Source organism: Raphanus sativus, chromosome 2, assembly GCF_000801105.2.
Source record: "Raphanus sativus cultivar WK10039 chromosome 2, ASM80110v3, whole genome shotgun sequence".
Lineage (NCBI taxonomy): Eukaryota > Viridiplantae > Streptophyta > Magnoliopsida > Brassicales > Brassicaceae > Raphanus > Raphanus sativus.
This window is the reverse complement of record NC_079512.1, coordinates 31000778-31012811: the sequence shown is the minus strand read 5'-3', so window position 1 is coordinate 31012811 and position 12034 is coordinate 31000778. Positions and strand designations below refer to the sequence as shown.

At 36.2% G+C, this 12034-nt stretch overlaps 3 protein-coding genes across 3 annotated transcripts; 1 reads left to right on the top strand and 2 right to left on the bottom strand.

Moving 5' to 3' along the window:
• Positions 1 to 65: 65 nt before the first annotated feature.
• LOC108839421 (uncharacterized) lies at positions 66 to 2695 on the bottom strand. Its single transcript, XM_057004319.1, is given in 5 exon segments — positions 66 to 158; positions 264 to 367; positions 549 to 1464; positions 1538 to 1666; positions 1760 to 2695. Coding segments are annotated over 5 exon segments (2178 nt in total).
• A 407-nt stretch (positions 2696 to 3102) lies between these two features.
• LOC108841466 (transcription factor MYB98) lies at positions 3103 to 4964 on the bottom strand. Its single transcript, XM_018614220.2, has 3 exons — positions 4156 to 4964; positions 3696 to 3822; positions 3103 to 3627 (listed from the first exon to the last, which is right to left on the bottom strand). Exons 1-3 carry the CDS (start codon positions 4824 to 4826, stop codon positions 3160 to 3162), a joined length of 1266 nt encoding a protein of 421 aa, XP_018469722.1. The 5' UTR covers positions 4827 to 4964; the 3' UTR covers positions 3103 to 3159.
• Positions 4965 to 10329: 5365 nt separating this feature from the next.
• Positions 10330 to 11997, top strand: LOC108842378 (receptor-like protein 51). The gene has a single exon (XM_018615273.2). The coding sequence runs from the start codon at positions 10421 to 10423 to the stop codon at positions 11714 to 11716; it is 1296 nt and encodes a 431-aa protein (XP_018470775.2). The 5' UTR covers positions 10330 to 10420; the 3' UTR covers positions 11717 to 11997.
• Positions 11998 to 12034: the final 37 nt, after the last annotated feature.

Here is a 12034-nt window from a genome sequence, read left to right as displayed (position 1 = left end):
GCAAAACGTAGTGGCAAACGTGCAACAACTTAGTTGTAAAGAGGGATGAAGAGCCAAACTAAGACTCACCATATATTGTTTTTCTTGAAATATTTCTCTATGTACATAAGATAGATGTCCTGAAGCTGATCCTCTTCTGTTGCAAATTCGCGGTCAACCTGCATGAAATCCAAAAAATACACGCACAACACAAAATGTTAGAATGAAATTAAAAAGAAGAAAAGGAAGCAGATGGGGTTAGGGGTTCTTGATTTAATCTTTACCGTAGACATTATGCATTTCTTATGAAATTTTTTCTTGCAGTGCTCGCATGAGTAAATCATATTAGTCTTGCATTTTGATCCACATAGAGAACAACTATTCTTATCTGAGTCATTAGGACAGCAACCGTGATTAGTTTCTGGACAGGTTTCCTAACATTTAAATAATAAAAGAAGAAGAAGAAACGTAGGAGAGTAGGGGAAAAAAGATGTGAGACCTAAATTAAAGTTTTAAAGTTTTTACTTTTAATCATATTGATATTATATGTTGAGAGTTGAGAAACTTACGGATGCCAGTGCTCATAGTTAGCTTGACTGTATGTTGATGACGTTGATTCTTTACATTATCTGGAAACCCAATACACTCTACATGGGCGCTGAAGTTACATTCGATACATCCATAGAATGACGTACCGCAGCCTCTTGCACAAACACTACAGACTCGAGTTGAATGCTTTTCCCAAAAGTTATAGAGGCAGTGAAAATGTGACTTCACTGACTTGGTCTTTTTTGATATACCAACTGCTTCGACGCATTTCAAGTGGAAACTAACTTCGCATTCGCCACAAGTATAGCCATACTTTGTAATTTTCAGTTTGCAGAAAATGCAGTTGGATCCACTTACATTCAAAAATCTAAGATCGTGATCACGGTGAAGTGGATGACGGCATAGTTTTTCTCTTTTTTTCCTATCTGTAATGCACCAAGGATGATATACGTCTCCGCAATCTCTACATGACACGATTTTTCCACACAGCCTCTCTTCACAGATAGTGCAAGTGGTCAGATATGAGCTTGAAACAGTAACTCCAAACGTGGGATGGTTCTCGATGAAACATCCCTGTTTGTTTCTAACCATGAGTTTCAGCCCTCTGGGTAACCATGAGAGGCACTTAACATGGATGTTAAATCTGCATGTGCGACAGAAGAGATTAAACCCAGTTATTGGTTTAAGGCAAATGTCGCAATCCACAGTACTAAACTCAGCAACAAGGAAATCGGGTAGGAGTGTCAAAGGGTGGCTTGAATGAAACTGACGCATTCTTGATTTCCCTAGCTCCGCACAGAAATCATGTGTCTGGAATTTACAGGTCTCGCATTTACATGCTTTATCATCTATTTTTCCACGACATATACCGCAATCTACACGTTTACCAAGCTCGCTCAAAGGGATGGATCTTAGCACATGAGTGTGCCCGACAACCTTAACCTGAAAATATAACTAGTGTTATTTTGAAACAGATAACATGGGTGTTGTGGTGTATCAAATTACCAACTGTAATAATAATTAGAAGCCATACCACATGTTTGTTTTCGAAGTGGATGGTTTTGCTGTCATCTTGATCAGTGATGTCTAGGTTACAAGAATACAAATCTTTCAAGTACAATGGAGAAGGTGCTGCTCCCTGGTTATTATCAGTAAGAGTGAGTAACTCATGAATCTGAAATCAGTATTTCAACCCAAAAAGAAAAAAAAAACACTATTACTAATTAGTTACCTTGTTTAGAATGCATTCAATATGGCTAAGGAAATCACATGTTTCACAGCAATAAGCATGGTTTCCTGCATGTACTACCATTTCGCATACGCCACAATACTCAAGAGAATCGTCAAGGAAGACTTTACTGACTAGTGGATGAATGTGAAAAGATTTATCGACCACAGATCTGGGTATCTTAAGACACTTCCAGTGAAATCTTAATTTACATTCGATGCAGTAATAGAAAGGTCTCTCACAATTTTCCTTGCATATTTGACATTTACGTTCCCCCAAACGAATAGCACCAGAAGTATTTGCATAAATCAATCTGTGCTCATGAGAGTCATGCATCAGACCTCGCAACAACGCATCTGCACACCTTAGGTGTAGCTTGAAATTACATTCTACGCAACCAAACGGTACACTGAGTATCCTCCCTCCGCACGCGTCACATTGTGTTTGACGAGCACCACAGTTTTGTATGTAGTCAAAGCGTTTGAGAGGGTGTGACGGATGCACAGGATGTTGAATCATCGTAGGAATTTCCTTTTAACCAAGCGAGCATGGTTGTCAATTGTCATGATGAAGCGGTAGTTCCTTGGCGTCCCAACCTCTGAAGATGTTCTCCATGAGCGCACAACCCATATCCAAGTAGATCTCACACTCTTTACACTCGTAGAAGCATCCGGAAGACATGTTCCCGCACCCACTGCAGATGATGTATCTAGGTTTCTGATCATTTTGGCGTAGAAAAAACTCTAGAGGATGCTCCATGTGAAAATCATGTGACACTTTAAGGGGTAGATTGGAGCAAGCTTTGCAGAGATCGAAGTTACACGGCTCACAGGCGTATTCCACAGGTTCGTCTTTGTAGCAGATGTTGCAGATGCCGTTTTCTACCATCTTAGGCACGGTCAACGCACATTCGTGGGAGAAATGCTTGAGCTCAGCCATGGATCACAGAGAGTCTAAAAGTCAACTTGAAGAGGGGAACAAAAGAGCAAGATAGATCCAAAAATGTAATAATCAGGTTATTTATATATGTACTAGTAGGACGAAAACAGGTTTGCCCGAAACCCGGTTCGTAAATAAACCAATTACAGTCTAAGCCGCATTACTATGGGTTTTAGACTTTTAGTTTATAACAAAAAAAAGAAATGTGAACACTATTTGTTGTCGATGATTGTTCTTGCAAAATTCCTCCACCGAAGTGTCATCAAGGACCAGAGTCTGTTTTTGAGCTTCAAAGGAACACATTGTTACATAACATGTAAACGTAAACTCAAACAAAGTATCTTATCTGAGGTCTTATTGGCAAGACTGGTGGAAAAATTGACAGAAAAGGACGGTGATGTCCGCCATAAAAATCAGTCAATAGGAAACAAAAACTGAAATAGAAAAAAAAAATCCAATGCAAATTAGATTCCATGAACAAAGGCATCAATGTCAGGCTGAGGAAGGTCATCAAGCAACGAGTCAATGCTACATCCTTCCTCAAGCAGCTTCTCATTGAATCCAAAGTCATCAGTAAACACACATTCAGGCACAATCCTGTCTTGTCCGTAAAACTCCTCTTCCTTCTCCTCAACAGCCACAACATCCTTCTTCTTGTTACTCACTTTGCGTCTACCTCTTGCTGGAACAGAGGAAGACGACAAAACTCCCACATCTAGACTCTTTATGTAATCCTGCAACAGAGAAGATCTTGGATACTTCGACCTACACTTTCTCTTAGAGAATTGTCTTCGTTTTGTGGCGTTCCAGTGGTTCTTGATCGAGTTCTCTGTTCGTCCAGGAAGCCTTTTGGCAATCTCTGCCCATTTGTTTCCAATCTCTTTATGAAACTCTATCAGCACTCGGTCTTCTTCTTCACTCCACGTTTCTTTCTGCAACATATATTTAGTCTTAAGTTTCTATAAGCATCATTACATGAATCTTAGTTACTCGTTAATACCTTAATGTCGGGTCTCAAATGGTTATGCCATCTCTCTCTACATTGCTTCCCGATCCTTCCTGGTAACACTTGCGCAATATGGGACCATTTTCGAAGTCCGTATTTCTCCACAAGTTGAATCAATATCCTATTATTCAAGAAAACATGGTTTCGATTGGTAACATTTCTTTTTTTTTAATAGAACGTCAAAATCATTAAACTAGAAACAATTATTCTAACTAATAGCTTTCACGAGCACCTCGTTTTATGTCAATTATGTTTTACCAATTTAACTAATTTCTGAATCAGGCTTTAGCTTCAATATAATTATTGTTGGCAAAAATATATATATTAACTAATAACCTACAAAAGGGGAAAATTTATCTAAGATTTGTTAGTACTGTTGGTTATGCAATATATAACCATCAATAATCTTGGTTATGCAGTATTGATCTTAAGCTTTATTATGGTAATGAAAAACCTGTCTTCTTCAGCAGTCCATTGTCCTTTGACTAATGTTGTTTTCTTTTTTCCTTTCCATGATGAGGACGACGAGGATGAAGACAACTTTCTTGTCAGCAAAGGTTTGGTCTTGTTGAAGCTCATCGCTCTATAAGAATTATTATCTGCAGAAACACATGAAACTTCATCTGGCATCACGAAGTTCATAGGCTTGTTGATGGTCTCTATAGGAGGGTAATCAAAAGGGATCATCCTCATCATCATCATGTTGTTCTGTTCCAAGTTCATAGGATCATTATCATCGACCAAATTGATCTCTTGATGATGATTACGAGTGAAGTAAGAATTCTCTGCAGCTTGGAAATGATGATTCATCAATTGTGGCTTAGTTTCATAAAAATCGACCATGTTTTCTTGGTAAGAACAATGCTGGTAAGGAGCATTATTGGCACATGACGACGTCATTTGGATACCGAACAAAGGATTTGAAGATGTAGAGCCGTGGTATTGATGATGATGATCAAACTGGTTATCATGATCAAGATGGTGGAAGTCTTGAAGAAAGCTTGTGGGCTTTGATTGATCAACAACTTCGAATGGAAAATCTTCTTCTTTCATATGGTCTTGATCACGTATGAAGATGGTTTGGTTTAGAGGAGCAAAGCCACTCTCGTTGACGTAATTCTCCATATTTTTTGGAAAGAGGAGAAAAAAACTAATTAATTAGTAAAAAAACAAGTTAAGTGTTTTGCGTTTGTGTGTTTCCTTTGTTCTTTCTCGTATTTGTAAGTAGGAGAAGAAAGAAAGATATTTAATGTGTGTTTTTACTATACCTATTAATTTGTTACTAAATTTCTAACGTTTAGAGTTTGTTGGTAGCATTAATTTTACTTAACTTAATTAATTAATTCTCAAATGCTTAACCATTTTTATTCATGTCTTAACATGAATAAAATGTAAGGAAAAAAATAAGTAAATCAATTTCAATTTGAGAATTAGTATATATATTCACTTTTAGAGTAGTAAATATAGTTCCAGACACTTGAAGTTTACTTTTTCCTTTTAATTTTTTTAAGCTGTATAATTTTGTTGTAAATTTAAACAGATTGAAATTCAAATAAAGAAAATACTTTATGAGAAAAAAAAAACACTTTAATGAGATAAAGCTTCTCTGACGTTACACACACAGGGTGTTGTTGAATTTGGGGTAAACATAGTTGAATGTTTCCGAAAACGCTAATATGAATTTAATCTAGCTTTTAATGTGTTAATAATTCATTTATTGTAAATTCATTTAGTTGTCTTTAGTTATTTTCTCACGAAAAGGTATTAATTGAGTCAGCAAAAAATGTAATAACCATTTAATGCTAAGAAGTGTTTTGACCATTTAGCTAATTAATGGATTCAAGAATAGAAATATCTTCATCTGACGTAAAATTCATTTTCATTTAGCTAATTAATGGATTCAAGAATAGAAATATCTTCATCCGACGTAAAATTCAAAAATGAATAGCATCTTCTATGCTAGATTTTGCATTTTCAGTTTGTTCTGCAGAATATAATCATTTGATAATTTAATTGATGGGATTATAACCTAAAACATGGGTCTCATGCCCCAGAAACCTAGACCACATGGTTGCTTTGGGTGCAAGTTAACAATTGTTATCTTCTGACCGCATCAGAACAGGAAACAAATGCATCCGACCCACCGGCGGAAAAATACATGGACATTGGAGGTAAACACAATATGAGGATTTATACACAGAAAGCATATATAGCTTATATTAATGAGTACGGGCAACTAGATTTTGTCGAGAAGATCAAACGTTTTAATATCTATATTTTTAGATCCCAATGTTTTGATTTCCAATGTTTTAATTGAAGTATACCTAAAATAGGTATGTACTACGATTATTGAAACTCATTATTGATTTATATTTATATAGTTTTGTTGAAAATTAGGAACTTACTATAGTCTCTCACTCTTCAAAACTCTTCATTGACCGCTGAGCATAACTTTGTCCAAACTGTTCCTTTAGAGTTTTGTGTCTGTTCAATCTCTTTGTTATCAATAACTTTGAAAAAAATTGGACATTGGACATATACTCGAGATGAGAATTTATATATTCAAAGCATACCTTGTATCAAAGCGAATAACAAATACATGAACCTAAAACCATATTCACGAACCTGAGACAGTCTACGATATATGTGTATAAACTGGTCAGTTGGGCCTCTGTATAAAACCTAAATTAAGTGAGATTGCTTAAACCTTACAAGAACTGTTTGTAATTTGCTTATATCAACATCAATGGAGACGCCAATAGTCAATCTGTTAACATATGTTGCATCAACCACTTACCTTTCAAATAAGTTCAAAGTTTAGGGGAAAACAACAAAAGTTAGCCTAATAGTGAAAAACGATGAATTGTTATATTGGATTTTAGTTAGTTATCTGATTTTTCATCTCTGATACATTTACAACTCAGCAGAGTTTATGCATAATTGATTGTTTACCGGAAATTTAAGTAAGAATTAATGTTTTAGAGAATTTTCCCAAAATCATAAGTTTTCTTGTAATTTTGGAATCTCAAAGTTGTTAATGATAGTTTTAGAAAAGAAGCACAAGGTGTGACATTTTCAGATTTGACCATATTAGATATATTAAATTTAGTTTCTTCATTTTTCTGTTTTTAGTATCAAACCACTGATAAATTGTTTCAGAAAAGTTTGTTGTTTCTGTTTTTAGTATCAAACCACTGATAAATTGTTTCAGAAAAGTTTGTTGCCACCAAACGTATTTAATTAGTAATGCATTATCTTTGAGAATTCTTTTTGTTAGTTTCAGCTTTTTAATTAACCTTCATATACTATATAAATATAGGATATTCATTTACCTTTCTTCATAAATTTGAGTTATGTACCAAAACTTCTACAAGAACTTTATTTATTCATGTATTGGGTTTACAAAAATAAAAAGATGATTCCTATGATATTCTTCTTGTCTCCACTCAATGTATAAGGACTGGACTGGTGCTAGTATCGATGAACTTTACAAAAGTAAAATCAATAGACTTAAAAGTTACATGATCCCAGTCCAGTGCATAAAATAGACTATTAGGTTGTATCGCATTTGGAGGTAACGGCCAACGGGTGTAGAACCTTATATTCTTTTCTTATGTCCGAGCGTTTACAAAAGAAACAGAAAAGATGCAAAGCAAGTAGAAAATTATGGTTTGTAATGGTTTTTACAAGTTTATTTCCTATCATACTTTAACAAAACTTTCAAAATTTTAATAATTTTATTTCTCATCCACATTTTCAGAATTATAACTTTTTTGTTGATAATGATTTTTTTCTTTACAAAATCAGTGGTCATTCTACACTTTTACTCTCTTGTTTTTTTTAAATGTACCGCAAATAATCTTTTGCTTTTTTTTCCAGATTCTCCCGGTTTACATTTGTCAGAATTCTCAATATGGTAACACACATCACAACAAAAGAATCACTATCTCTTTTTGGAACTTTTTTTATCAAGAAAATCATCACTATCTAAAACAATAGTTCTACACTAATGCTGTCATGCAACCAAAAAAATAAGAGAAATTTGGATGTGTACCAAAGACATCTTCGGTATTTAGCGCAAGACCAAAAGTCACCTTTTTGATTAATGTTTATAATATCTTTGGACTCTGCTGCCCCTATATTACTAATTTGGATTGTGTATAGAAAATCGAGAAAAAAAATATGAAGTACTGAATTAAGGATTTTGTCAGAAAGAAAATCTAAAGATATAATAATAGATTTACCAAATCCTCATTGTTAAAGCAAAAGTGACTTCTACGGAAAATCAGTTTCCTTCTCTCCATCGACTCACTCTCTGTTCTCATTATCCCCAAATTCATCTCAAAAAACATTTTTCCACCGAAACCTCGCACAAAATGAAAACTGACGATCAATCAGCTCCACCTCTTCGCATTTCAGATCGGATTTTTGCTTTGGGGCATGAACCTGTCGGAGTTAGGGGTCACGCCATACCACAAACCAAACGCAATCAAGGAAATAAACAGACCTCAGATCACCAGCTGAAATCCGGATGATAATAAAAATAATGATATTACTTACACGAATTATGAATGGCAAAACTGTAATGTAAATTATGTTACACGGCTACAATAATATTTTTGAAGAACTAGATGTACCCCAATATAGGGTCAAACCAATTGCCCGATTAATATTTACAGTGACAGCCAATGCGAAAATTATCCGGTTAAAGCATACATAATAACTTTACCACTAAGTGAAAAAGGAGAGGTTAGCCGGTTATGAAAATATCCGACTGTTAATAAATAAATTTTATGTATAACTTATTTACACTGACGTTCAGCTGTTATGGTACGGTTATAAATAATAGTATATGGTTTAAGGTATAATAATTTATATTTTAAATCAAGTAATTTGTTTACGGGGGTAAGGGTTAATATTTTAGTATTTACTCTTTAACCTTTGGGTTCCGGAGTTCCTATTGGGTTTAGGGTTTAGCATTTTGTGTTTAGGGGTTACGTTTAGGGTTTAGGGTTTAAATGTGTCCACTCTTTCTACTTGAAATTGTTGAAGCATTAGACGTACACGCAATATAAGATCAAACCAATTGTCTGGTTAATATTTACAGGTGACAGCCAATGCGAAAATTGTCCGGCTAAAGTTACGTAATAACTTTACCGCTAAGTGAAAAATGCGAGGTTAGCCGGTTATGCAAATACATGGCTGTTTAATAAATAATTTTTATGTATAACTTGTTTACACTGACGTTCAACTGTTCTGGTACGTTTGTGAATAAGAATATATGGTTTAGGACATAATAATTTATATTTTTAATCAAATAATATGTTTACGGGGTAAGGGTTAAGATTTTAGTGTTTACTTTTTACTCTTTGGGTTCTCAGGTTCCTATTGGGTTTAGGGTTTAGCATTTTGTTTTTAGGGTTTAGATTTAGGGTTTAGGGTTTAGATGTGTCCACTCTTTCTGCAGATGTACCCGCAATATAGAGTCAAACCAATTGCCCGGTTAATATTTACAGATGACAGCCAATGCGAAAACTATCCGGCTAAAGCATACGTAATAACTTTGGTACATCGTAACAAACCAAAAGTAATAGACAGTTTCATAATTTATTATATGGGATAATTGACATTGTTAGCCGGCTAACAAAATATAAGAACATATTAAAAACTAAATTGTTAGTAAATATGTAATTTTTTTTCCAATTCATAGAAATCTCATTGTGTACTATGGTAAGAATGAATCTATAATTATTGGTTACTTAAATAATAGACGGTAACATAATTTATTAGATGGTTATATAATTTAGCATAACAATAGGTACTTAACCGGCCATTATATTAGTTAGCTGTTACAATTATTATTAACATATCTTATATTCATATTAACCGGCTAAAGATTATGCGTATATATAATCATATTTTCTCATATTAACTTGAATTATGCAATACAAATATGTTTTTCTTTGTGATGAACAACAGCATAAGATCTTTTCTCTATTTGGACGAAAACTCGTTCTGAGGTATGTAGTGTGGTCTTGATCGTCTAAGGTATGAATGTAGAAATCTTTAACGAAAGAGGAACGAACTCCGCAAGAGGGCATGATCTTCATTTTGAGTCTGTGTTGATGAATAATTGATTGTAATCAGCTGATTATGTAGATTATTATGATGGAACATATACTTCGATTTTGTTTGGATTTGTTAGGAAATTAAAAAAAAAAAACAGAAGAAGAAGATAGAGAAAGAAGACGATGACAGGAAAAAAATAGTATTTTTTATTTTTTTAAATTCAAAATATATCTTAACCAAAATCTTCATAATATTTTTGAAATCTTTTTAAGATTCTCTGACAGATACTAGTAATCGAAGTTCAACGGATAAGTAGATGTTTCTTCCATATCGAGAGGTACCATCGTCATTTTGCATATACTTTATTTATGACAATTGACAAAATTGTACTGTTATTGGTATTTAGTTAATATCGCTGTCTTTTATGGTTTTCTAGCAAATTACCCCAAAAAATAATCCAAAAATCATGAAAGAAAGAAAGAGCAGATGAAGGTCAAATTGTAATTAAACCAAAACAGAAGTCTAAACTATAAAGGTCCCAACTGTCACATGACCCATCTTTGAAAAATCCAATCTTTCTCTTCTTCTTCTCTTCTCTGTCTTTTTACTTTCTGACACTCCCCTTCCTCATTTCTCTCTCTCTCTTCACCATGAAACTTCCGTTACCATTACTCATTCTCCTCCTCCTCCTCTTCTCAGCCACTATCTACGCCGCTCCTTCCCTCTCCCCCACTCCTTCTCCAACCATCTCCCCAGTCCCACGCACCTCCCCCACTCCCCACACATCCTCCTCTTCCCCACTAGACCCAAAACAGCTCAAAGCCCTCGAATCCCTCAACATCCCCACCCTCAAAAACCCCTGCGACCAACACCGCCCATCCTCCAAAAAACCCCCCACCACCGTCGTAACCTGCGACGCCTCCTCCCCATTCCGCCTCGTCACCTCCCTCTCCTTCTCAAACTGCTCCTCCGATCTCTCCATCTCCTCAACCGCACTCAAAGCCCTCTCCCCATCCCTCACCTCCCTCTCTTTCCACAACTGCCCTTCCCTCTCCCCGCCGCCTCACCTCCCCGACTCCCTCCGCTCCTTCTCCGCCGTCTCCTCCTTCCCACGTCTCTCCGGACTCTCCCTAGCTCGCCTCGTCAACCTCACCGACCTCACCGTCTCCTCCGTCCCCGTCTCCACCTCGGGCCTCTTCGTCATCCTCGGAAACATGCACGACGTCGTCTCCCTCACCGTCTCCCACGCCAATCTCTCCGGGAACATCCCCAAATCGTTCCACTCGAATCTCACACTCATCGATTTATCAGACAATCTCATCAAAGGCTCCATACCCACTTCCATCACTCTCCTCTCCAGCCTCAAAGCTCTAAACTTGTCGTCGAACTCGATCTCCGGCGAGATACCCGACAGCATCGGCGACCTAATCTCGCTAAAGAACTTGTCTTTATCCTCCAACAAGCTGTCGGGACCGATCCCTGACTCGATCTCCTCGATTCCGGAACTTACTCACTTAGATCTGAGCGGAAACCAGCTAAACGGCACCGTTCCGAGGTTCATTGCCAAGATGAAGAGTCTCAAGTACTTGAACTTAGCTAACAATGCCTTCCACGGAGTCCTTCCTTTCAATGCCACCTTCCTGAAGAAGCTTGAGGTGTTCAAAGTGGGTGGAAACAGTGATCTCTGTTACAACCACACTGTGTTGTCGTCGAAGATGAAGTTGGGTATTGCTCCGTGTGATAAGCACGGTTTGCCTTTGTCACCGCCGCCGCAGAAGGGAGACTCCTCGAGTTCGGATTATGATTACAGTGAAGATGATAGTAGTGAGAAGAAGAAGGAAGAGCATCATGGTCCTAATAAGGTTGTGCTTGGTGTTGCCATTGGACTTTCTTCGCTTGTGTTCTTGATCATCTTCATGATCCTTCTCGCAAAATGGTGTGGTTAATTCAAAAGGAGATGAGTTTGTTATCTTTGTCTTTCTCATTTATTACTGATACAGAAAAAGTATAGTAAAAAAGATTTTACTCTCTGAGAGTGATTTAGAGTTGGAAGAAGAAGAGGATAGTGATTCTTTGGAGAATAACCGATCCGGTTCTCCAGCACCAATCCCGGTTTAGTTTAATCTATTCTTTTTTTTTTTTGCTATTTTACTTTGATGTCACATTTTGAGTTGTATGATGTAAAAGGATTATTTTGTAACGAGTATTGAATTATTTCTTCAACCAACATTGTTGTTTTGTTGTTTCACTAGTTTTGTTTATAC